Below are 26,316 nucleotides of genomic sequence, written 5' to 3'. Positions count from 1 at the left end.
AAGCCGGGGGAGAGGAGGGATGCTTCCCCCTTTCAGGGCAACTGGAGGTAGGTAGTGTCAGCAACACCTCATAGCAGCAGTAATAACAACAGTATGCCACCCTCCATCTATTATGCACTGTCACATTGCTGGTCTCCATGAACCTAGGACCGAATGCCCATTTCAGTGTCCTTAACCCTTTTAATAGACCACATGAAGGCTAGCATGACGATAATGACAGAATGCTGATGATCAATGAGCTTACTTCAGATTTCAAACTTTTCTTTACAACCACGATGACTGGAAACTTTTTCAAGCACAGAAATGCCAGCTTTCCTTTTTAAATCATTCCTACACCTGGATTTTTGAGGGAAAAATAGCAAGTATCACAGGGGGTGGTAACTCTGGCCATCTCTGATGTTATAGTAGAAATGAGTATTTCCTAGCAGCTGAAAGAAAACGAACGTATCAGAAAGAGTTCTTTCTGGAGAGTTGTCTGCTACCAGCCATGTGATATTGAGAAAGCAAATATTAGTATGGATTTATGCCTTATTGAAGCTGAGATTAGTGGCAAAGGTTAATTTCTCAATTGTTCAGAAATAAGCCTCTTTTTCAAAAAAGGTGTTGTGTAATTTGGACGCTGTAGTCTTAACTCTTACCTTATTCCAATATTTATGCCACTTTTTTTTTTTTTTTTAATCACTGGTGTGTCTACATTAACTTGAGTATTGAGTTATTCCTTATAAACAGTATATGAGGGCAAAGCACCTACTTTGATAAAGGTATCATATAATGTTTTTGATACTTTCAGTGGTCACAGTTATTTTTTGTTATTTACTTTAGCATGAGCTGGAGGAGGTCTCCACATATATTCAAATATAGCAAAATAGTTAGATTTCCTTATTTGCCCTACAGTACCTTTTCTTTTGGGGCAGATAGAGGTGATAATGCAAGAACTAATTATACCCTGGAATCATTAGTGTGGGGATATGGTACGTTCTCTGGGTCTTACATTTTTAAATCAAGACTGGCTTTTTCTCAAACTGATGATTTAGTTAGACCTCAAGGCTTTGATTTTGTGCAGAAACTTTTTGGACAGTATCCGGCCAGGAGCTGTGAAGCCCCATGTTGCGTGTAAAGGTCTGTGACTTGCATTGCTTCATCTATGAGCCTTGCAGCGAGGCCTTCCTGGGCGCTGCGTTGCAGCTGCGTGCTAAGCCAGGGTGCGTTTTTCTTCCCTTGCCTTCTGCTTTGGCTGCTTTGGCTGCTTAGGAAAAATCAGAGGGCCGAGGATTCGGCAGTATCTTACAACACGCGCTCCATGCTTGTTGCTGTGAGAAGTTGTGAGCTGCTTATTTAGAGTTCGTGCCGAGGTCAAAACATGGGAATCTACTTGCAAAATCTTTTTTTTTTTTCTTTTCTCTTCCTCGTCCAGTTTACATAAGGGAATTAATTTTTGTTTCTTTTGTTGTTTATTTTACCCAAAGGCTCTTATCTGTTTCTCCAAGCAGACTTTTTTTTTAATTAAAAAAAAAAAACAACTGATAGTCCTGTTGTCTCAGACATTTATTACACATTTTAACAAAAGAAGACCATTGTAATGCTTTTCTTGTAGTCCTGCTGTCAGGGAATTATTTCTAGTTAGGAGACTGAGTTTCAGGCCTATTAGTTTTTACTAGTTAGTGAAAGCTCTGAACAAGGCTGTAGTACTCTCTTCAGCTCTGACAGTCCTGAACTGCTCTTTCCAGATGTTTTCCCTTGGAAGTGTTATGTCTGCCTTCATTCGTTCTACCTTTCTCTTGTGTTCGTCTGAACTGATGAACTAGGGCTGTGTGAAAACGGATAGAAATACTTGGAAATGCTATTCAGGGTGATTTATGTGCCCTTCACGTTCCCTCCACTGAAGACTTAGAAGCTGCTTGCTTACCGTGTCAATGCCTAACGATGTGCCAAACCCCCTTCCCTCACAGCTAGAGGTGTGTGTGTGGGGGGGAGCGAATTGTGGGTGGTGGGTGTCTTGTTGGTGGGGTGGTGCAGGAGGGCTGCTCGGGGTGCCCCAGGGCCGGGCTGTGAGCAGGCTCCTTGGCAAAGCTGGTCCTGGCAGTTTCACGTGTTGCCTTGTGCCAGCGTTGAGTTCGGAGCTGGTGCTTAGCTTAGCGTAAGGAAACCTTTCTGTGTGTAGCTGGAGGTCGGATTACCTATTTCATCTATTTGAGCTAATATTGACCTTATTTTAATTGTAAAATTCCAGCTGAAAAAATATTTGCTTCCAGAGAATGAAAGTAATAAATTTTTGCTCCGTTTCTTTTTGAATTATGAAGGAAAATCTTAAAACGCAATGAAGACCTCTCTTTAAACACATTCAGATGAAGTGTTTTGACATAGGAAAGTTTATGCACAAATCTAACTATGAGGATCAGTTAGTCATACAAACGTTTGGATATTTACCCAAAACAGAGAAGCAGTCAGCAAACACAGTTCCCAGCTCTGCCACGGCTCTTTTCTTATCAAACCTTGCTCCTCGATTAGTTTGCTCTAGCCTTATGGGGTTTTGGCATTCCTTAGTGAGTTTTGGGGAGTCTTCTTCTGGACCTACTTTCTCTTCACCTGCCTTTTATTGCTCTTCTGAAATCCAAGATGCTTTTGGAGGTGCTGAGCTGCCATCCCTGCTCTGCAGCAGAAACAGTGAAAAAGGGCAGGAACGTGTCTAATGACCCGTGAAGGCAATAATCCTTGTAAGCTCCTGGGGGTGGAGGGGGGGAAGAAAAGTCACATGTTTTTATTTTGAATGTCTGGAGTGACTCAGAAAGCATATGCAATAAGAGAAAGCCAGTCCAGTTTCTGCTGACCCTCGTGTATACATCACAGTGCGTGTAGCTGGTCAGGAAAAACACCAGTGGCTGCTGTCAGATCCGTTCTGTAAATACGATGTCTGCAGGGCTCCAGCAAGTTCACCGAACATGCAGGGATTAGCCTTCAACTGTTTCATTAATGTGAAATTTTTCATTAATGTGAAAGTTTGCCAAACAGTTGCGTCGTGCTCAGGGAATCACAGCAAGCTCGGTAAGAGTTTTACAACTGATATTTTGCATGGCTTTAGCACAGATCTCAGAGACTGTCAGCAAAAACTGAAAATATGAAAAATGCTTTTCAAGGTTTAAAGGCTGATTGGTTTTGATTGCTGACTAGAGTGAACAAACAAGCTTTAAGTTGCTAAATGTACAGTCAGAGCAATTAATATATAGAGATGTATTTTAATTGACTTTTTTCTTTAGTTACAAAGATAAGAATTGCCTGTTTCTGCACCCAGCTGCGATAGAAATCTTGCTTAAATAAACTGAAATAAAATACAATGAACCCTTTAAAAACAAAGCATGGAAGGAAGGGGCAGCAATTTATTGGCTCATTGTGTTGATGACATGCTAAATACACAAGCACAGAGCAAGCAACTGGAAAGGACATAGCTCAGGGTCTAGTTCAGACTCTTTTCATTCATGTGTTACAGTGTCCTTAGGGAAAATGAATGCTTTGTCTGGAGGCTATATTGAGGACCTTACTGCTAAGATCCATACTTTATCTGGTTAAACACTCTTGAAAGCGAAAGCTGTTAAAATAGCACTAGGTGGTTTTAATGTGACGTTAACTGAAGTTACTTTGCATAATGATCTCTGTGTCTCTAATATCTGGCTGTGGTGAGCAGGCCAGTTAGTTTAACATATTTTTACATAACTCACTGTTGCTCTACTTGTTTTGAGTAATCTCTTGTTCCTCCAGTGTAATTGTAATACTTCCTTATGCAGTTCCTCATAAGCCGTGCTTCTATAGGTAAGAAGAGTGGTTCCTAAGATTGTAGCTCAGTGGAATGGTTATTTGATCTCAAATTGCAGATCTTTATTAATTAACAACAAAAAAAAACCCTCTGAGAAGTTGAATAGAGGAACATGGGCAGCTTGTCTTGCAAACTCTGCAAATGTAAGACACAAATTGCCAAGACACCGAAGGTAGAAACCTGTTACACTCTTTTTAGAACTAAGCTTCAGAGTTTACCTTTTAATACCTTTCAGTATAGGATTTAGCCTCTGTGTATGTTTTCATGCTGCCTTTCAGACAGTACGTTCACTCTAGAGCTCACTATGTTAAATGAAAAGACTTAAAAACTGCATTTTTACATTTCAGAATTGAATATGATTTGATTTAGACTGTTGCAAAAACCCACAAAATTAGCAGAGCAAAGAAAGAGGAAATGGTGTTGAGAGGTTCCTTTTCCTTACCATAATTATTAAAGATACTGGTTTCTGAAGGGCCTGTGAATGGTGGATACAAAATGTAGCAAGAGACCCTGAGCAGTGAAAGAAAATCTTGATCTGTTCTCTAGGTTGTTATGTACAGCTGGGCAGAGACTCAATGAAAAGCATTTCTGAAATAAGGCCCAAATTGTAAGGGGGGTGGGTTGCATTAAAGGATATACATGCAGGGACCAGAAGCAATACTGCAGTATGACTGTACCCTGTGCCTGAAAAGTTCAGGTGCAAAGTCTCCCACATGCAACTAGCTTAACTGTAACTCTCGTTTTAATTATTTTTAGAATCAGAGCATATTTAACACATTCACAATTCTGTCAGCCAATATGCTGCATGCCTGCAGGGCTGGTCCTGGCTCCTTACTCTGTGCAGGCAAAACTTCACTAATTCATACCAGTTTGCTGCAATATTGCCAGTGACTGCATGTGTTAAGTGCTGCAGTTACTGCCTCCATGTGCTTCATTCTTGGTCATCGTAAGGAGGATGAAATGTTTGTAATTTCTTTTTTTTAAGCACTATAACAGAAATGCTGGGGGGAATTTGAGGATACAAAAGTGTGCACAGTGAATGGTTTTGGTGTCTAGTCCAGTTTTCTCATAGAGGTGGTGGTGGTTCTAGTTTTTCAAGAGCTGGTGTGTGCTGCAGCCAGAGGACCAAGCGGTGCATGGGCCTCCAGCTCCCTCTGGCCTCTGCTGGTGGGTAGCAAGTGCTGCTTGGGATGCAAGGCTCCCATTACCTGTCAACGGAGCAGTGACTTTTTATAAAGCATGTTTATTCTAGTGCAGGCAAGTTCGACTTGCCCACAAGGGAGATGGATGCTCGTCCTGGCCCTGGCCACCCCCTTCCAGCTTACTCGTGTCTCCCCAGCTTGGTGCGGCTGCTGGCCAGCTGCAAGGAATTGAGTTCAAAGCAGAGCCAGAACAACTGAAACCGATGGTGGCGTTTCTCGCTTGGGCAGAGCTACTGAATCTTGGTTCTGTGGGGAGTCCTGTATTATTTTCCTGTTATTCATCTGATGCAGTGCAAAACACAAACTGCTTTTCAGAGGAGCGCAGAAGGCGACATTCACCTGCAGCTTAAACTGGTGCGGGAAGAGAGGGGAAGGCGCCTGTGAAAGCTCTATGCGTCAAGCTTTGGCAGAGCAAAGCAGCTTTCGATTCAGTCGTGGAGATGAACAGCGTAAAGGGCCAGCCTGGCCTCGGATGCTGGCGAGGCAGGACGGCAAGTGGAGGGGGAGCTTGCTGCCGTGGCGGGAGCTGCGGGAGAGGCTGGCTCGCGCTCGCCCTCCATCTGCTCCCTCTGTCCCTCTGTCTTTCCCTGCGGCGGCTGCTGCCTCGTGGTGCAGGAAACAGCTTTGCTACGAGAAAATCGTATTAGTTCTTGCCCTCCTCTGAACACTGGGATTGTCTTCGTATATGAAGTGCAGGGTTTAATATTGCCCTTGAGGGGGGAGTTTGCACTTGGTTTTATTTTCTATTTAGTGGCATTCGCTACAACTCCTGTGATTCACGTTAGTCCTGTGAAGCTCCCTTTTCTCAGCTTCCTGCAATCTTGCCTTGCAGCAGCTTCCTATAACAATGCATTCTGCAGAAATAACATGCGTCGTCTGGAAAACTTGGTCCCTTTTTTATTTTCATTTTGGAATTTGGTGCCTCCTGGGCTTGTCAGGTGGCCGCTGGCACGAGGGGCGACCAGAGCCCCTGCAGCAGCAGACTGACTGCACGTAGGGGCGAAGCTCTCCACAGAGAGACAGGACCTCAGCTCCGTGCTCTCTGTCCATAAGAATAAAATACAAAAAATTATAGCACCTGGTAGAGCATTTTTGTCAGAGGTACTTGGTGTCCTTCGAAAGTAAATGCAGAAATATGTCAAGTGCGAGCCTTATCGTGTTCCCTACATGGTTGAGTTTTTAGTGTTGGCAGTTTCCTGTAAGACAGTGGCCCGGAGATGGGGTGTGGTTTGTGTCACAGGCTTGGCAGGCTATTTATATGTTTAGAGCCTTGCTCCTGCTATTGGGGAAAAAATTGGGGGGAAAAATGTTAAGTCTGGCTTTCCCTATCCCCCACCCTCCCTTATTTTAAAGCAGATCTTTTTTTTGTGCGTGGAGGAGCAAGAGGTCTCAGGGTGTGTGGAGGAGGGGGGAAGTTTGCTGCTTGGGCAGAGCATTCATTTAGAGTAATAGCAGAGAAAACAATCTTAAATAGTGACTTTTTTTTAACCATTATAAACTTTTCTAATACATAAAGAAAACCAAAACAATTTTTCTTCCTGCAGTAGCTGTTAGTAGAGTGGGCGCTGAGGTCCTGATCTGGACAAGTGCTGAGCGTCCGTAATTCCAGCTAGAGCCACGGATGTCTGCAGCTCCCTACCCTGCGCTGGCATCCCCCACTGGCGGGAGTTTTCCGCTGAAAGAGATTAGCAGGCAGGAACTTTCGATTCATTTGCGCACTCGCGTGCACACACACACACACACAATTGTCATTCAGCCACTTTTGGCTCCCATTGTGTCACTGAGATCTTTCATTGTCCTGATCTTGTTTTCAGAAGTCTCAGCGCTGCCAGGTGATTGCAGAAGCCATGCCGCAGGGTGGGGGCCTCCCTCCACGGCCGCGTGGTCTTGCTGGCCACCGAGCCGTGTGCCCAGGCTCTGCCAGCTCCGTGCCGTGCCAGGCCTCCATGTGGAAAAAGTAGGAGTTAACGGAAACCCTTGTGGGGAAGAAATGCAAAACTTGGCTCGACCTTGGCGCTAGAGCTGGACTGGCGAGTATTTCAATTGACAGGGGGTATTTAAGCTTAAGAGCAATCATAAAGGTGCAGGAGATTGGCAGGCTTGGGTAAATGGGCCAGCGTTTTTGGCTGATGGTAAGTTTGCATCTGAAGCCATACAACTGAAAGCGTGCAGTCCCTTGATTTAACGGCATCCCTGCTGCTACATAATTGGGTGTAATAGATTGTGAAGGGTGAATGGGTACACTTCACGGGCTCTGAAAGAGCACTGTTATTTATGAATGGCCACTCTCTAGAGGGTTATTAAATTGTAGCGTACAAAAATCCAACCCCCAAAACTGTAAGCTGTAGCACAGTGTTTTCTGTCCGGTAAGGATAACATAATAGAGGGAGATCTCTGGGCCTAGTGCAGAGGACTGAGAGTGGTGCAACTGGAGCATGTATTAGAGCACAGATGCCTGAAATATCCAAGTCTGGAGAATTTTGCTTTGCTCTGTGTGTATCCACCAGCCTTTACTGATGTGAATCAAGCGCGTTGCACCACTGTCTAACTGCTGTCACTTTATACTATTGTCCTGGCTATAACTCTGATTAATTAGCTGACTTTTGGGGTAGCCCTCTTACAATTTTTGCTTATAAAACATGCCATTAAATGGTTTAGAAAACCACCACCAGTATGTTCATTTCAGGGAATGCATTATAAGTATCTTGATCTGATACACAGGCTTGTTGAGAAGCCTTTGGTCGCGCCCTAAGTAATAGGAAATAATGAATAACATTCTTACCATTGTGATCTGACTGCCTTTGAATGAGGGGAATGTACCGAGTGCTGCTGATAGAAGAACTTACTGTTGTTCCCCAAGTTACCGCTATTCAGAGGGATTACGCAGAAAGCTAAACAGAAAGGGAAAAGAACAATTTATGCCTATCATTTGTACTTTGCTGCTTCCCTACCGTGGCATGCAAACAGATGCCTTTCCCCAGTGCTGCTTTCTAACATTTATGTGTGTTTTTTACATTATTTTCTGCTCCCAGGCCTGTTGGCCTCTAGGCACAAATGAAATACAAATGACTGGTGTCTCAGTCTCATCCTCCTGTAAGTGCATACAGTTCTACTGTGGTCAAATTTTTAAATAAGTTTGTATAGCATAACAGAGTCAAAATCTACTTTCTATATTTTTGCATCTGGTGACAGAGATAGGGGAAAATAATGTGGGTTTGTCTTTTAACCCACCCCTCTCCCCCCAAATTTTCTTTGAAGGGGAAAAAATTGTAGCAATTCAACCAGGTATTTTGAGCTGGTGATGGGGAAGTTTTACAGAAACACAGAAAACCCCAATTGGGTTAGTTTCGGGTCAATTAGATGGTTTGGCTTGTCCTCACATCTGAGCGGTTCAGCTCGGCATTCGGTGCGGTTTGTGTCTGAAACCCAGAGCCACGGGGGAAGGTGGTGGGTGAGAAGGGCTGTCCCCAGCGTTCCCCAGCAGCCCAGCCAGCCAAGCATGCCCACGACTCCGTGGTGGCAGCCTAGAGCTTGCTTCCTGTCTCTGTTTTTCTCTCTGAAACGCAAGCCGGCGTGAAGACAGCGTGGCCAGGCAGCGAGGAGACCTGAAACTTTGTATGCTGTGTTCCAGGTGGGTACCGTAACCCTTTGATCCCATTTTGGCTGAATGTAGTCCTTTGTTGCCTTGGCTTTTTTTTTTTTTTTTAAAGAGCAACTGATGCCTGAATACTTGGTTGCTATCAAGATAGTTTTTTTCAGCCTCTTGTGCATTCATTCCCATGCAAGTCGGCGGGGGTTGTCCTCAAGTGAACCCTTCTGCAAGTTCAGCCCAAATTCATGAATAGTTGAGTTGTCCCTGAAACTGTACTTTTTAATGAATAAATGATTCAGCAAGAAGAAGATGTTCCATCTAGAAACAGTAATATCAACATCTGCTAGGCCTGTTCCTTTGCTGTTAAGTGCTCTTCAGGCTTGTCAGGAGCAGCATGGATCCAGGTTGGCAGATAAGCCAACATGATTCCTTCAGACAAGTGAGGAGTTACTTTTGTTGGTTGGTTTGTTTGTTTGTTTGTTTGTTTTAAGCCTATAGCTTTAGAAAGAGTACTTTGCACCAAGACCTGGGACACTGCAGCAGAATGAACTAGGTCTCATGGAAACACAAACAAGATATCTCAGAGGCAACATAAGCTCTCTATAATAATGAAGGAAATGATTAGTCATTTTAAGCTCATCCTTATTCAAAGCAGCTCTGGCACTTGGGTGTCTGTTCAGGGTGTGGAAAAAAAAAAAAGAGAGAAGAAAAGGAAGTTCTAGTGCTTTATTGGCAAGGTCATTTCTGCAGAAGACCGTATCTGTTCTGGTCTATTTTGGGTTGTATGGCTGTGTAGGCACTGTATTTCTAGGGTGTCTGAGGATGTGAGCCTTCATTTGCACCAAGTTATTCTGACAGTTGTTGTAAATATACTTTTATCATGAGTTCTGTTGATGTATTAACAGTAAAATTGATATTAAGGAAATTAAGTAATGAAATAAAATTCATAGACTATTATATGTGTTAAGACTCTTGATAAACACATGAAGTATATACATGATGTAGGATAGGTGTGTAAGAGCTTATAAGAGCAATATAAGAGCTTAAATTATTACCTCCCTTTTAATTCTTGGGGTTTGGGGGATTTGCATACAGTTTATGTTGAAATACTGCAAGAGAAATATCTATTCAAAAATTGGCAATATATTTTGGGAAGAAATTCTAATTAAATCACGGTAAAGAATGGAAAGAATAAAATGCTGTTTTCTTCTCTTGATTATTTCAACCTACTATCTCCAGTGTGGGTAGTACTTGAGTTTGAAAGTAGGGTGTAAAGGGTGTTACTTAGATGAGACTGTTTCAGAAACCGGCAATGCAAATACTTTGATCTAGAGGTAACAAGTACAATACATTTTCATTTATTAAAACATGAAGATTAAATTCTGATAAGTCATATCATCTAACTTCAATTTTTGATACATTTCCAGAGATATATTATGTAGTAGGCACTGGAACAAAAATGTGGAGGATGTTATTGGAGCCTCTCCCATCTAATTATTGCATTTTATTGTGGTACCTGGATTTTCAGTGCAAGGGCTGTCCCTGGGCTTAATAATTGACCATGCAATCTACTTCTGTTAGTAATAAGTTAATTTTTCTGTGCTTGGGCTGTCATTGCTGGCATAGGATTCCTGCCTCCTTAGTTGTCATGTCTTAGCAAAAATATGTAACTTAATGTTATTGCAGTCCATAGGGAAGCACAGTTGTCTGAAGTACATGTATTGAAATCTCTGTTCAGAAATACACACTCTTATGTGTGGGGTGATTTGGGTTAACATTGATGCGTTTCTTGACAAATGTTCTTGTGACTCTGTAGACTGAAGGGTTGTTTTTTGGCATCGCTATCTGCCTACTCCTTATAGGATACTTGAATCTTGCCAGTTTTCTGTTAACCTATCCCTGCTGTTAGAGACAGCTCTTGATAAGATTCTCTTTTTCTTCTTTCTTTCTTTCTTTCTTTCTTTCTTTCTTTCTTTTTTTTTAATCGGGCACTTGAGAAACAGCTAATGTTATTTCTTCTCTCTTACATTCCACAGTATCAGATACAGTCAGAGCACATCTTTTTGGCAGTCAGCATTTAGGGGCCTGGGGTAACATGCAGGGGCACGCACTTGCTGGTTTCTCCTCTGTTTTGAAGCAAGAGGGAAACTCCTTAGTTATTCAAACACTTTCCTTTTTGTTTGTCCTACTTGTAAGGAATGTGCTTTGGAAAGTGTCTTTGAGAGACAATTTTAAAGCCTGCGGATGCAAAGCAGGCTGTGAACACGGTCTTCACAACATGCCGGTATACTGTTAGAAGAAGCAAGCATGGAAATAAAACCCACTGTACAGGGGGAAAGTGTTGTAAAAGCAGATTTAAAAGGTTGAGTCATACAGACAGGATACATTTTTGGAGAAGAAAAAGAGAAAATACCGTTATGAAGGTGTTCAGCCCTTCAGGGTTATCTAGACACATGTGGCATCTGGAGGCATACCCTCGACAGAGAAAAGTCTGTGGGCGCGTTCCCAGTGCGGTGGCTTGATCAGGCACCTTTCCAAACTAAGCCCTTGTCTGCACTAGTGAATTTAAGCTAATGCCTTTCTCATTCAGCTTTGCACTGAATATACCGTCTGTGTGTGGTGGAGAGCCATCTTCGGTTCGACCCAGCTTGGTACGCCTTGCGGGTAATTAAAATGTCTTAGCTGTCTTTCACCTAGTTATAACTCATACCAGCTAGTGACTGCAATATATCTTCTCATTGGTGCTGAAGCACAGGGTGGGGGTCTGAGCCATGCTGTCCAAGGATAAAACCCTACTGCACTCGGATAAAATCCTGGCAAAAACTTTTGCCAATAGGGCCCCTTGGTAAAAGTGCTTTTTTTGTTTTATATTGTTTTTTCCAGTTAATCTGCTGTCAAGCAGTTGCTATAAATAGCAATAAATAAATAGCAATAAAGCGCCATGGTGCGAGTTGTGGTATGCTGCCATAGCCTGTGAAAGACACATTGCTTTTTCCCGGTGCATAATTATACTTCTGAAAGTTTAACATTCTTTATTCAAACCTGTTTTTCAGGTAGTCACGTTTCTGTCAGTATTATATAACTTAGTGACATTTTGACTACCTCCGCTAGAGACGCGAGTGGTACAGAGGAATCCAGCTAGTGAATCACTGTGGGTTTAACTCTTACTGGAAGATGAGGAAAGAGCCCCAGGCAGATAAGTAATTGCTCAGGAAAGGCAGCGTGGAAGCCCACGCAACCACGTCAACCAAAAGGTACAAGGTTACATGTTGTTTTAGCAGCTGGAGAGCAGTTACTTCCTCTTAACTCCTATCTCTCTGCCCTACCTGCGGCATTTTGTGCAGGTGAACAGCCAAGCAGAGGGTAGCAAAGGTCAGTTAAATGTTTTATGTCATCTGATACAAGGCTTCAACTTCTGACTCAGTGCCCTGACTTTGCTTGTTTTTTTTTTTTTTCATGAACTTATCTTAAAAGATTTATTGCTGACCTCAGAAGATCACATACTCAGCAGTGTAGTGCAGAACACTTAATCTTTGCTTAGCTACTGTTCTATATTGGTGCTTTAAAGGCTGCACTGGCTTTACTGGTGGTGAGCAACAGTTTACAGATAGGTGCAAATAAGCATGCCTAGCACCCTAATCCAGGGGAAACACGGCTGTTATATGTGCAAATACAGTAAATGACTTAGTGTTCTGTAATACATGCATAAAATATACTGATAGCGTGGAGGACTTGGTTTTGTCTTTGTCTTAATGGCAGTTTAATGTGGCTTTATTATTTATGAGTAGGAAGATGAGGCTTTGCCTCATCTGTTAGCGCATGGTGAAATACATCCTGGTAAACTGGTGCTGGGTTTCTCCTCTACCCCTCTCCATAGCTCTGGGTCCAAACATACAGCAACATCTATGTGGGATTTCTAGTCAAAGCTTTGGAAATTGTCAGCATTAAACATGCAGATGTGAAAGTATATTTTTAAAAGTATATTTTTAACAGGCCAGTCAGAATTCCACTTGTAACCTAGACATATTTTAATGCAAAATTTGACTTACCTGTGTATGTGTTTTGTTTTTTTTAATAAGCTAATAAATACTAGCAGTAATTGCTCTTGAGCTGTTTCTGGGTGTATGTCCTTGTTCCTTCCCTGAAAACAGCTGAGATGTTATACTATGGCTATTGTGATGTATAAAAAGATAAAGACTGAACATCAAGCCACAGGAAAATGTATCCAGGATGGAAATACCATTTGTTGTAGACATTGTTTCATCTCTGATGTGTGAAACCATATAAACGTGTATGTCTATAAATCATAAAGTTCTAGCCCGTCTCTGCTTCCAAGGTATCCTGGTGATGGAGCAGGGAAATTGTTTCCATGGTTTAACCCAAGATTAGAAAGCTTTTAGAGAGGAAGTAGTGCAGTCTCTTCTGCAGTGTTGGAGCCTGACATACCCTGGCCAGCATTAGTTCTTTTTAATATTCCACTCTTTCTCAGTCGCTCTTGAGGCTGTAGTTGTAGCTACAGACCCATCCAAAGTAAGATCCTACCAAAGTAGTTGGAAGATGGTACTGCAATTGTTACTGCCCCTTTGCTGTTTTCCTGTAGGGGTAGTTCTCCCAAAAGTGGCCGGCTAGGCCACTCTCCATCCTCTTTGAAAGGTCCTGGAGATCAGGAGAGGTGCCTGAGGACTGGAGGAAAGCCAATGTCACGCCAGTCTTCAGAAAGGGCAAGAAGGAGGAGCCAGGAAACTACAGGCCTCTCAGCCTCACCTCCATCCCTGGAAAGGTGATGGAACAGCTCATCCTGAAGGTCCTCACTAAGCATCTGGAGGACAAGAAGGTGATCAGGAGTGTTCAGCATGGATTCACCCAAGGGAAATCATGCTTGACCAATCTGATAGCCTTCTATGACGGAATGGCTGGCTGGGTAGATGAGGGGAGAGCAGTGGCTGTTGTCTGTGTGGACTTCAGCCAGGCTTTGGACACTGTCTCCCATCACATCCTCCTAGGTAAGCTCAGGAAGTGTGGGCTAGATGAGTGGACGGTGAGGTGGCTTGAGAACTGGCTGGATGGCCGAGCTCCGAGGGTTGTGGTGAATGGCGCAGAGTCAAGTTGGAGGCCTGTGGCTAGTGGTGTCCCCCAGGGGTCAGTGCTGGGTCCAGTCTTGTTCAATATATTCATCAATGACCTGGAGGAAGGAACAGAGTGCACCCTCAGCAAGTTTGCTGAGGATACTAAACTGGGGGGAGAGGCTAACACACCAGAAGACTGTGCTGCCATGGAGAGGGACCTGGACGGGCTGGAGAGGTGGGCGGAGAGGAACCTCCTGAAGTTCAACAAAGGCAAGGGCAAGGTCCTGCACCTAGGCAGGAATAACCCCAGGCACCAGTACAGGCTGGGGGTTGACCTGCTGGAAAGCAGCTCTGCGGAGAAGGACCTGGGAGTGCTGGTGGACAACAAGTTAAGCAAGAGGCAGCAATGTGGCCTTGTGGCCAAGAAGGCCAATGGTCTCCTGGGGTGCATCAGGCAGAGTGTTGCCAGCAGGTGGAGGGAGGTGATCCTGCCCCTCTCCTCAGCCCTGGTGAGGCCTCACCGGGAGTACTGTGTCCAGTTCTGGGCTCCCCAGTACAAGAGAGACATGGCGCTACTGGAGAGTGTCCAACGGAGGGCTACCAAGATGATGAGGGGACTGGAGCATCTCTCCTATGAAGAAAGACTGGGAGAGCTGGGCCTGTTGAGCCTGGAGAAGAGAAGATTGAGCGGGGATCTCATCAATGTGTACAAGTATCTGAAGGGAGGCTGTCAAGAGGACGGGGCAAGACTCTTCTCCGTGGTGCCCAGCAACAGGACAAGAGGCAACGGGCAGAAACTGAACCACAGGAAGTTCCATCTGAACCTGAGAAAAAACTTCTTTCCTGTGAGGGTGACAGAGTCCTGGAACGGGTTGCCCAGAGAGGTGGTGGAGTCTCCTTCGCTGGAGATATTCAAAAGCCGTCTGGATGTGATCCTGGGCAATATGCTCTAGAGGACCCTGCTTGAGCAGGGCGGTTGGACTAGGTGATCTCCAGAGGTCCCTTCCAACCTAAACGATTCTGTGATTCTGTGAAAAGAGGTAGAGACCTGTGAAATAAAATTGTTCTTAATAATGTACTGCTATTTCTAATAGTTCTTCTAAGTGCTATTAAAACATTTTGCCAAGGAAATCTGTTAAACAGTAGGCTGCCTTTATAAAATAGATATCTATATTTGTCTTAAAAAATGCACAACTTTTACAGAAGCTTTATTTTTAAAATCTTGTGTTTTTAAAATTTGCAAGAAAAACAATCAAGTGGAAGGTGAATTTCTCACTGAAGTAATTTTGCTTCATGACTGAACTTGCTGGTGGTGGTTATTAATTTCCTGGTGATACAATCAGTTTGGATAAAGTTAGGTAAATTTCAGGAGTGTTTGTCTTAATTGAACTCCTGTTTTTTAACACTGTTTTCAGTAACCTTTTAGGAAAACTTTAATTGGACCATGCAATAGAAACAGATATGCTTATTTATTCTAATGATATGGGTAACAGAAAACCCTGAATTGCATGGGAATAACAAGGGCTATGGAGGCTGTATTGGTGGTATTATCGCTCTAGTCCAGTGATGACTACAATATTATAAAAATTGTCTTTTAATTTTAAGGGATTTTGTTGTTTATTTTTTTGACTGATGTGTAAGGCCAAGAAAATATTGCATAATAATATAATATGTGATTTTTTTTTTTGAATAAACGCGTTTATTATGAGTCTCAAAACATGTAAGCACATCTTCCTCTTAAGTATAAGAGTCTGAAATGAGCTGCTAGATATTTGCTCTTTATCAGAGCTAAGCCAAACATACAGCAACTCCTTCGTATATTTTGGAGAGAGAAAAGAACTACAGATATTCTTCTAGAGGGAAAAGTTTGTGGTTAATTGGGACTGTGGTGTGGAGTTGATCTCCAGCTCTGACATTGCATCACCCAGAGCTTTTCCACAATAACTGGTCCTCACAGCTGGCCATGAAGTCGGCCTTTTATAGACATGTATATTCGCTTGTGCAGAGGACCCAAGCTGTTGTCAGTGAATAACTTCTCCTCCGGCCTCAGTGTGTTCACAGAAGCGAGCCTAGGGACAGGGTGACAGCAGAGCCAGTTCCCAATGCTGTGTCTATTCAGCTTCTCTTCAAAGGGGAGGAAGAAAGACATTCTACCCCAGCCGGCATGAACTCACTGGGGCAGCACAATGGTGTCTTTTGTTCCTTCCAAGGAGTGCTACTACATGTTTGAGCATTTCAGTCCATTTGTCTTTTGCTGAAGTTTAAATTCATTAGAGGATTAAATGGGCTGACAGTTTAAGGCAAACCTCAAGGGTGTTCTTCCCCCTGCCCCGTGCCACTGCAACAGCATATGGGAAAAACATGAAATTTGGTTCATTGGGTTGTTTGTGTTTGTGATGATCTGATCCTTGTAGATCAGCCAAGGTTTGATGTACTTTAGAGGTGGCAAAGATTTGGCTCCACGTGATTTGCTACGAGGCAATTTATGCTTTTTTTGAAAAAGTTGATCAAATGCTACTATACTTTTCAGACCTCCTCAAAAACTGTAGATTTAATGCAAAGTAATGCAACGGAAGATGTGAGATGTAGTATCTAACTTACTGCTAAGAAATTCCACAGTCCAGTCAGTAGTTTATTGTGTAAAGTTACTTCCCTTACTACCAGTTTGTGATGCTTGCAGATGCAATGAGCTGGTCTTCCCCAGCCCAGTGCGGATCATGGTGGCTCACGTGACCAGTGGCTCCACCAGCTTTTCCATCTACGTCTGCACTGTGCGCTCTGGCAATGTCATCCTTGTCCTTGTACCTTCCTGACTACGTCAACTTTGATGGGAGTCTCGGCATTTCTCACTACCGTTAGTCACTCAGACTGGAGTTTGATGGTTGCATTGGGGCCTCTAGTGGTCTCAAGACAACATTACCAAACCAGAGTGGCTGTTTGTGGATGGCCAGAAGTAAAAATAACTGCTTTTCTCTCTTTACTGGATTTCCTGAAGTATCGTGCGGTGGAAATGCGGTACAGATAATTTATTTGAACACTAGTGGAGTGTTTTACGTACAGTTAGAAGTGCTGAAGGAGCATAAATAAAAGGTAATAAACATTAATGGCGCATGAAGGAGGAGATGAAGGTTAGTCTTAGAGGGCTTCATGGTGTGCCGTGGCCACAGGCTGCTTTCTCCCAGCTGCACACCTCATTGCTTTTTAAACGAGCTAGATCTCATGAGCCTGGTATGAGCATAAGGATGAATGCTCCAAAGAGAAATACAGAAGTATGGCAGGAAGCAACAAGCTTCACAGGTATCAGCCTCGAGATTGCCAGCAAAAAAAGGATTTTCTATGTAGTGAGCCAGAGTTTTGAGCTCCCAAGCTGAAGACTTTCCGAGGCCTTGGTTCTCCTGCCCCCTGGGCAAGGTGTTATAGATCAAAAATTCAGGCTTTATTTTGCATTTAAGTCTTCTTTCTTTCTTGAGATGTTGCATCTGAGTTTTTAAGGTAATTTTAAAAATTCTTTTACAGCTGGTTTTACACTGAAAGCTCTCAAACGAAATCCAGCCCAGTGTGGTTCTGTTTATAAAGTATATGTTAATGCTTTTCTAAGCAAAGTCTCTGCAGAGCCTGTTCTCCAGTGTCCGCCTTGGGGAAGTGAAATCTACTTTAATAGAGCCTCAGTCACTCGCAGCCAAGCGAGTCCGAAATGGGCCACTATCAGGAAATGCCCCTCATTTTCATGACTCTGCTGCAGAGGACAGCCTGCTGCGCCGCTGTATGTTTTCCATGTTGTCCCGGTGGCCAACCCTGCAAATCTGGGGACTGTTAGCATTGTGCGGTTTCCACAGGAGTCTTTTTTTTTTTTTCCTTTTTTTTCTTTTTTCATTGTATCCTTCTTCTTCCAGGGTGTGCCTGAGTAATGACTCAGAGTGAAAAAATAGTGCTGGTAGGCTACAGGCAGGAATGTGCCTTGTTCACAGAAAATGTAGGTTGATGCTGTAAACACTTAGTTTTAAAAGAAAATAACTGGCAGGAATTACTGAAAATTCATATTAAAAGAGGAGTTTTTTTGGCTCAGGCATTGCTCGTTATACTCCCAGCTGCAGTTGCGCCAGTGTCGGTGTGATACTCAGCTTAAGTGTGATAACAATTTGACTTTTAGTAAGTAGCTATTTTAAATATTATTCATTGCCACTGTCCAGTAAGCACACTCTTCTCTTTTTAAAACCGTTCTGTGTTTTTTCTTTTGGATATGTTGCACAGAAAATTCCAGAATATACCTCACTCCTCAGGTAGCCATCTGAGAAGCCGATACACGTAAAACTTGAGGGGAAAATCAGGAGAGGAAGGAAAGACTCTTTTTCCAGTATGTTTGGTTGTGACTTTTCATTCAGTCTCTCATCTTGGCTTTCCTACAAGGCTCTGTCTTCCACCACGTTTTTAGTTCACTGGAGATGCTGCACAAAACAGAATCTCCTCATTTGTTTTCATAAAACCCAGTGGAAAAAATGATATTTGGTCCTTGGGAGGAAAGCTTGCTTGCTTCAGGGAAGACAGAATTTTTAGAAACGTCAGGGGTCAAACATAAATACATGCAAAGTGGAAATAGTCTTTCTTCTTTCACAAAACTGCATAGTAGCTCAAAATAGCCTGTGCATAGTGGTCTATGGATCCAGACTGCTTTTGGGGGTTTGCATAGCTTCCTAATACAATATAATGGGTGGGTCCAGCCCTACCCAAGTAATAACAAGCATCAGCTCAGTCGTTGTCTTCTGGGTTTTGGACCCCCACCCACGTCCATGTAGTCTTATTAATAGAGCTGCTCACTCGGTTAAAAGAGGAGAAGACTCAAAAGATCTTGCAAAAACTTAGTGCTCTAGTTCTAAAATTAGAGCTTGTTTCCCCAGGATAAATCCGTTTACACCTACAAAATAAGAAATGAACTAAACATTCTGTGAAATGGTGTTTTGTGAATAAGCCCTGTGTGCCTGCCTATGATACCAGAGGGAAAACGTGGAGTTGACGCTTGCCTCAGCCTATTATCATTTTTGCATTCCAAGAGAATAAATATCACTTTACAGAGTTCATCTAGAGTTAATGTGAATTGATTAAAAATTTGCTGTAGGTTACAGCTAAAAGGAATTCAGCAGAGCTGTGCATTGCAAAGGGGAAAAAAACCCTTGCACATAATCCAGAAAGTAGTCACTTTATGATCTTAAGCAAAATTATGTTACACAATTAAATGTTATCTCCTAACTTAGGCTTGTGTTGACTCTTCCACCTTCAAATAGTAAGGCCCTGATGCGGAAGGGCTGCATATCCACAAATACCATTGAAATTAGTTGTTGCTCTGTCCTGCTAGCACAGCTCGGAGCTACTCTGCAGCATACTGGCTTAATCCACAATACCTTTCTTATTTTATTACAATAAACATGGGGGAAAACTCTTGCTTTCCTTGGCTCCACATGCCTTTAATTGCATTTAAGTTTCATGAATTTCTACGCACTTTATAATGGTAAAATAATAGGGTAACAATTTGTGCACAGAAGTTATCTGCTTAAAGGCAGAGAAGCATTCTGGAATTGAAGATTTATGATGTTTTAGGAAGAAACTAGAAAGTGGATGAAAACATTTTTGTGCAACTATGGCTTAGTTCATTTTCTAGTGTAACCCTTTTTTTCCCCAGGGTTTTTCCCAACCCTTTTTTTTCCGTTTTTTGCACCTCCTCCCCCCCCCCCCAAAAAAAAAAAAAAAGTTGCCAAAGTAAGGCATGTTGCTTGAACTAGGTTCATGTAGGTTCTTAAGTACCTGCATACAGGACAGCATGTAATTTTAAGTTTGGATGCAAGGTAAATGGCTGCAGAAAGGAATACAGCCCCAGTTCAGTTGATGCATTTTTCTTATCCAGTTCTATAGGCCTATGGACTTCATTAATTTATGCATAATGAGGAAACGCATGAGGTGCAACAGTGCTGAGAAGGACTGAAAGACAAGAGCATGGCACCTATCCAAACTCCAGCCCATTGCTGACTGTTGCGTCCTCCAGGAAGGTGTCCAGGAAGCCCTCTCCGAGCGGAGAGGGGAGAAGATCCCCCAGCTGGACTAGTATTCAGTGCCCTGTGAGTCCTAGAAAGCCAGCAAGTGTTGGAGAGCCTTGCCAGTCTGTGTGGATACAGTATTTAGGCAATCCCGCTTTCTTTATTGCAAGACTTCACAATGACATTGCAGGGTGTAGTTTCCACTTATTTGTGTGACTTTGAGCAAAACCTTTCCTAGGAATACTTTCACATGCCGAGTATGACATATTGGAGACAGAAGAGAGGACTGCAAGAGGCTGAGTTACGTGGCCTTGCTGGTTGAGGTTTGCTGGCTGAGCAGTGATCATGGGGAACGTCTCTGCTTTGAGCCTGCTGAATATGCGCAGTGAAGCGTGGAGCCTTAAACACCATCATGACGGTTGCAGCGGTGCCTTGCCCTGAAGCACGTAGCTGTGGGTGCGAGACAACTAATGGTAGGTGGGCACAGCAGGGAAAAGAGGAAACGAGGGTCCCTCTTCCCAATCTCAGTTAGCCAGTGGCCTACTTGCCATCACTTTAGTGAAAGGAGCTCAAGGAGGAATTTGGAGACCACCATGATCACTCTGTGGCATTTGTGCGGTGGTGTTCCAAACCTGAGAGGATGGGTGGGTGGAGAAGAAGATAAAGGTACACATCTGTGAGAGATCGTTAGCTTTGAGAGGGTTATGATTAATTTCCTGGCTTTATGCGTCTGAGTCACAAGGCACGCATTGGTGAGCACACAAATAATAAGCAGCAGGCTCAAGCTTTCTTTGCAGAAAGGATTTGTGGCTAAGGGTTTTTTTTGGTTTGTTCACTTTAAGGGTTGAGGCAGCTTCCTAACCTTGTATTTACATTAACCAAACCACTTTGTTTGTTTTGGAAACTGGAGCACCCCAGGCAGGTAGGCTGTTGCAGACAAGGTTTTTCCCCATGCGGGAAGCCTAACTTTGCCAGACAGTGCTGTTTGCCAGTGGAGCCAAGCTGGTCTAAAGTCTAGGCAACGCGAAAAGGGAGGCAGTGCTGTCCCTCACCCACTGGCCAGCTCCCACAGCTCCTCTTGCCCGCTTGTATAGCAGGCACCTTTCCACTCCTGCTTCGGAAAGCCCTTGAGTCTTGCTGAATATTGGTGGGACTCAGGCTTCTCAGTCACTTAGTATTTTTGAAAATGTTTTCCTGCATGCATCTTGCTCCCTTCATCAGTAAGATTACTTATATGACTAATAAGAAGACTTAATTATGTGACCCACTGTATATCTGAGGAGTATATCTGGAGCTTAATCCTGTGTTGATTATGCACTACCCACTCCTGGTAGCTAAACTGCGTGAGTGAGGGAGGCAGGAGCAGATGTGAGTGCAGATTAATTATTGGACTCTTCGGGCACCCTTTGATGAGGTGCTGAGAGTGGCTGTGTGACACACTGAAAGACTCATTTGCGACTGCTGATGACAGTGATGAGCTTGCATATGTGCATCCCTCCTAGTGCTCAGCTCAAATAATCAGTGTTTCTAATTTTGCTCTCTTTTCTTTTTTTGATCTCTTAAGTATTTCTTACTTTTTGGGGGTAGTGGGCTTTTTTGTTCTTTAATTAGAGGTTATACTTAGTTGGTTGGGAAAAAAAAAACAAACTTTATATATGAATAACATGGTTTAATGTAATTGAAAAGAAAAGCTGAAATGGCAGGGCTTCTGATACATTAGAAGCGAACACAAGGAGAGTCAGGTGTTCAGCATGATTATCCCCTGAAATAATAAGCAAATGTTTTGTGTAAATACTGTCTCATTAAATAATAAAATGAAGCCAGGGAAGAGTTCAGTTCATGGCTCTTGCTGAAAAATACAGCCCAGCGAGTCAGGCAAGCTGACATTTGGGAACGGGTTCATTTGTTTGTAGTGGTTTGGGGTTTCAGAAGGAGGCTTGTCTGCTGTTGAGGGGGTGTGCTTTGTTGCACTCGGTTTTCACATAGGTTTCTGGAAAGTTAGAGGGGTATTCTGAGACAGCGGAAGTGCGCGATAAACAAAAGCAAGTAAAAAGACAGGGAAACATTCATTACAAGACAGAAATTTAGCATAACTTCCCTTTTGCTGTTTGAGCATCATTAACGATATCTGAGCGTGACTGTACAAGAGAGCTCCTAGCACTTTTGTGATAATTTGCCATTAGATCAGATATTTGCAGCTAGAGATAAACCAGGAATGGATGGGCTTCTCATCTGAGCTGGCAGGTAAGAAACAGAGAGGCGGGGAGCGAGGTCCAAGGGCTGTGTTTCTCCCTCATGTGATGTCTGTTGTGTGATGCTCAGGAAGGACACTATGTCCCTGGGCTCTGAGTTTGGGGAGAAGGAGATGAGAAACTTAAGAAACTGAGGATTTGAGAATAGTGGCATCTTCATGCGTTCCTACAGGAGAGAAAGTAACTTAAGGACAGGTTGTGAATAATGTCAGGCTTTTGCTGTTTTGCCTGTAGGGCTACAGAAAATACTGTGACATACTCAGTACTGTGGTGGGGCTTTTAAAATTATTTCTGTTTATTTATTGCTCTTTCGCTTTTTTATCAAACGTAGCATCTTCCTGGCTTTGCTGTTAGATTGCCCTGCATTTCAGGATCTCTCACCTCTTGCTTGCCACCCAGCAGCTGTTTCCTGATAGCTTAGCACCGTTACTCTGGATGGCACGTGGAAAGTTTCCTGCCTTCAAAAGAGCTGCTTTTCCCTTTGTAGTCTCTTCTTCCTTTGGCCAACTTGCTTGTGAAAGAATATAAGAAGAGCTGTTGACCTGAGTGCAGAAGAAGACATTTCCTCACTTTCGGCTAACCTTGCAATCTGACTGGGCTCCCAAACGCTCAGAAGGGTTGAGGAGGAGTGTCACAGTTGGACATAGGACATCTCTGTGTCCCAAGCTTTGCTGTACATGTTGTCAGCTATGAGTAGGCCTGCACCAGAGAAGACCAGGAGTTGACTCCTTGCTTCTTACAAGCGCACTTTGCCAAGCAAAGATGACCAACCTCTTTTTGCTCTGCCACCAAGACCACCACAGGTTGGAAGGGGGCCTCTCTACGCCAAGCCACCTTCTGCTGAGTTTCTCACCAGCGCAGAGCTGAAGTGCTTCCTCCTTCTGGGTCATTTCTAACCGGCTGGCCTGCTTTGCTTCTGGAGAGAGTGCGTCTTTTGATCTCCTGCTAGCATGGAGGAACAAGATTTAATAACCGTAACCTCCGGCTACTTTTTAAATTTAATAGTGATAACCTCTGGCTAATCTGAGCACAGCCCTGACCTAGGGAGCAACCACTGATGGAGCTGGTTGTGGGACCAGTGGCAGCGGCACTGTGTTGGTCAGCCCTGCTGCGATTTGAGCGATTCAAGGTTTGGGCTTTGCATTGGATTGTCCTGATATACCTGTGTGTTTTGCACTGGCTCCTGGAATCGGAGACCCATGGAGGGGTTGGAGTTGTGAGAGGCCCTGGAGATCAGCTGGTCCAACCCCTGCCCAAAGCAGGGCCACCTGGAGCCGCTGTAGCCTCTCTGTTATTGCTGAGGTGATCTCCTGCTTGGGGGGTGACAAGAGTGGGTACCTGCCATCAGCTGGTACTGGTGGGCTATGAGAGGCCCATGGAATCACTGTTTTCTGCTCTGGCACCTGCAGACCTTAGCCTGGTGCCTCTCTCTCCTTTGGGAGGATTTTCTGCTGCCACCTGGAGGGAGACAAAGAACACAATTTAAAGGCCAGTTCATGCATGCGCTAGCAGGAAGCGAAATGGCCTATTTGGAAGTAGAAGCATTTAGCTGAAAGACTAAAAAGCATGTTCCAAGCAAAAATTCTTGTGTATGCCTGTCCATATTACTAGTGGGACAGTTTCAGGTTGCAGTTAATAGCAATTGCTGGCACCTTTTTTGCACATGTGTGTTAAGAAGTGTTTTGGACTTTGACTTCAATGAGTTTTGATTTAAGAAATTGTGAAATGTTATTTCGTGAGAAGTAATAATAAACTCTATACAACAAGAGGGTGACAAGAAAATCTGATAAGTAAAAATGACCTTTTAATTCTGATTGACCCTTCGATTCGTTGTGAGATGGTGTCAAAGGTACTGTCTAAAGTACATCTTGCCTAAGATCTTGTAGGTTTCGTTTTAAATTTTTATGTGCAAAATAACCAGTATATGTTATGCAAGCCTGTTTTTGTGCCAAAATATTAAACTCTGTTTTATTTAAAAGGAAAAAATGTGTAAACTCCTGGAAGTTTATCAGCATTTTTGATTTTTTTTTTCCTCAACAGATCTATGTTCTTTTGCTGTGGTTTTTATGTCAGTAGATTTGTAGGTATTTCTTCTGCAAATTGAGAAGTTTTGAGAGCAACAATTGATTTTGAATTGATTCTTTCTATTGGTACTAGTTAATTAAATGGGTTTCTATTTTAATTGAACTTCCAATAGTTTTAAATAGTTTTTAATAGTTTAAATAGTTTTTAATTTCTGTTCTTTATTCTTGTTTATTTTACAGGTCACATGTACAATTGCCTGTAAGTATCTCATTCTATTATTCAGGGGGTTTTTTTGTATATAACTTTTTCTTTTTCTTCTTTAAGAAAGGTCAGTGTCAGCTAAGTATTTAAAAACCTTCCTAAAAGCATTTTTAGAAATAGTATTAGAAAATGTAAACTCACATATTGTAACCACCATAATTCCAGCAAAACACTTAAGTACATCCTTACATTTTTTTAACATGCACTTTAATCCCCTAATTTTTCAATTTTTAAAGATTTCCAGTAAAAATGAAGTATAGATTTAGTGTTGAAAGATTGGGAAATATACTTAAAAGCAAAACAAAACAAATGACCCCCCCCCCCCCCCCCCGACCCTTAAAACACCCAAAGTGATGCTTTAAGGATTTTTAAAAGTGAGTACAGGAACTGTTATACTGGCCAAAGATTCATAGAAAACAACTTTTCACATGGCAAAAATTTCCAAAATTTGTTGCAGGTTAGTTCTACATAAATATTGAACATCAGATTTAGATGAGTTAGCCTTTAAATTTTAGGGCCAAATTAAAATGATAGGGTCAAATTCTCATTTTACATGACTTTAAAAATAAAGTGAGAATTGATCCTAAAGGACCTTTGGACTGTTAGTGAACCTGGCCCAAAGTATTTTTTGTTTTGACTTTCGTGAATCTTTGTGAGGATCCATTTTGAATAAACTAAGAAATGACTGTTTCGCTTCACCCCCAGCTCCCAGGACGGGGAACCCTGGTGTTCCCAGTCACCTTTCTTAAGCTTGCTCACCATGCGCATTGCTTCTTTAACAATATCACAGTTTCAACTAAGATAGTATTTTTCATGTGTAATATTAAAGAAAAGGCTGAGTCAACTCTCTCCATGCTCTGGGATGCACTGTATTGACATAAAGTTGTTTTCTGTAGGCATACTGTGTGGGAATACGCTGTGTGAATATGAGAACTTTTGCACTCATATACTAAGGGAAAGAGATAAAATTACTCTGCCAGCATAAATAAAGCAGCTAGCTTCTGGTAGTACATGATAAAAAATGTACACACAGAATATGACTGTAAGTTCATTCAGTTCTTTTCAAACAAAACTGCACTGAAATAAAGAGCTTCTCATGATAACCTTCCTCCAGAATATGAGTAGAGTCAATGACCTAAATAACCTAGCAATCTGTTAATGTAAATCAAATGGTCTGACAGCAGTTAAAAGCAGTAAAGCCAAGAAATGTACAGTGAACTCTCTATAGAAAAACGAATTGGCAGAACAGAAATGCCTACAGTTCTATGCACGATATCTATGAATGATTATACTTTTGCAAATGGGAAACCCAGGAGTTCTGTAAAGGTATTTATCACTTTGTATCTTTTCTTCTCTCAGGCCTTCAGGACTGCAGCTCGAAAAATATAACTGCAGCAGCAGGAACCAGTAGTAATGATGACTTATCAGTAAACTCTAGAAGTGACAACAAAACCTATAGAGGTGGAAGATCAAAAAGGGATATGTCACTATCCAATGGGGCAATAAGTGCTCAGAACAATGTAACAAGTACGTGATTTGGAATTTGGCTGGGAGGTGAATCATCAGGGTATTTTGTGCCTTTATACTGTGTTAGCATTTTAGGTCCGTTTTAGTCCAGAGTGCAAACAACATAGCAGGGAGTGGATCCAGTTACCTTGATGGAGTAGAGAATCAGCTGGAGAAATGTATCTGCACAGCTCACTGGGAATGTAATTTAAAGCTGTGATTATAGCATAGCCTTGAAATGATTTTATTAGTGTTTGACTTTACTAAAGGTTTGCGTTCTCTTCTTTTCCCGGCTTTTTTGGGCTGCACTGGTGACAGTTCAAACTTACTGTGACCTTCCCTCAGGAAGAGTCAGTTTAGGAAGGAAAAAACAGCAGGTTGTATGCAAAGTCTTTCTCAATGCCTTGCATGAAGTAAAGGGAGCGCACACCTACATGGCATGGAGCTATCAAAGCATTGCATTGTGCAATGTGTAAGTGTGGCTTGGTTAAAATGATAATCACGCTAGGAATATAGAGAGGCGTGTTCTTTGTGTAGGTAGGAGTCTTTTGTGATTGTTTTCATCTATTTGTCAGAAA

The 26,316-nt window shown here is 42.6% G+C and overlaps 1 protein-coding gene across 4 annotated transcripts in view; it reads left to right on the top strand.

Annotated features, from left to right (window-relative positions):
- The window catches only part of PTPRJ (protein tyrosine phosphatase receptor type J), a 75,758-nt gene that overhangs the window by 22,975 nt on the left and 26,467 nt on the right, over positions 1–26,316 (top strand). For 2 of the 4 annotated variants that reach the window (XR_011141331.1, XM_068944853.1), the window contains exons 2-3: positions 24,211–24,229; positions 25,592–25,759. Coding sequence is in view for 3 of the 4 variants with exons in the window: in XM_068944853.1 (XP_068800954.1) it covers positions 24,211–24,229; positions 25,592–25,759 (187 nt within the window). In the remaining variant the exon portion in view is untranslated. Of the gene's footprint in view, positions 1–8,578; positions 8,642–19,821; positions 20,168–24,210; positions 24,230–25,591; positions 25,760–26,316 lie in introns of those variants that run through there. The other 2 variants (XM_068944855.1, XM_068944854.1) reach the window with 2 other exon arrangements.

This window comes from Struthio camelus, chromosome 5, assembly GCF_040807025.1.
Source record: "Struthio camelus isolate bStrCam1 chromosome 5, bStrCam1.hap1, whole genome shotgun sequence".
Taxonomy (NCBI): domain Eukaryota; kingdom Metazoa; phylum Chordata; class Aves; order Struthioniformes; family Struthionidae; genus Struthio; species Struthio camelus.
The sequence above is the reverse complement of the archived record's forward strand: the minus strand, read 5'-3'. Positions and strand labels throughout refer to the sequence as shown.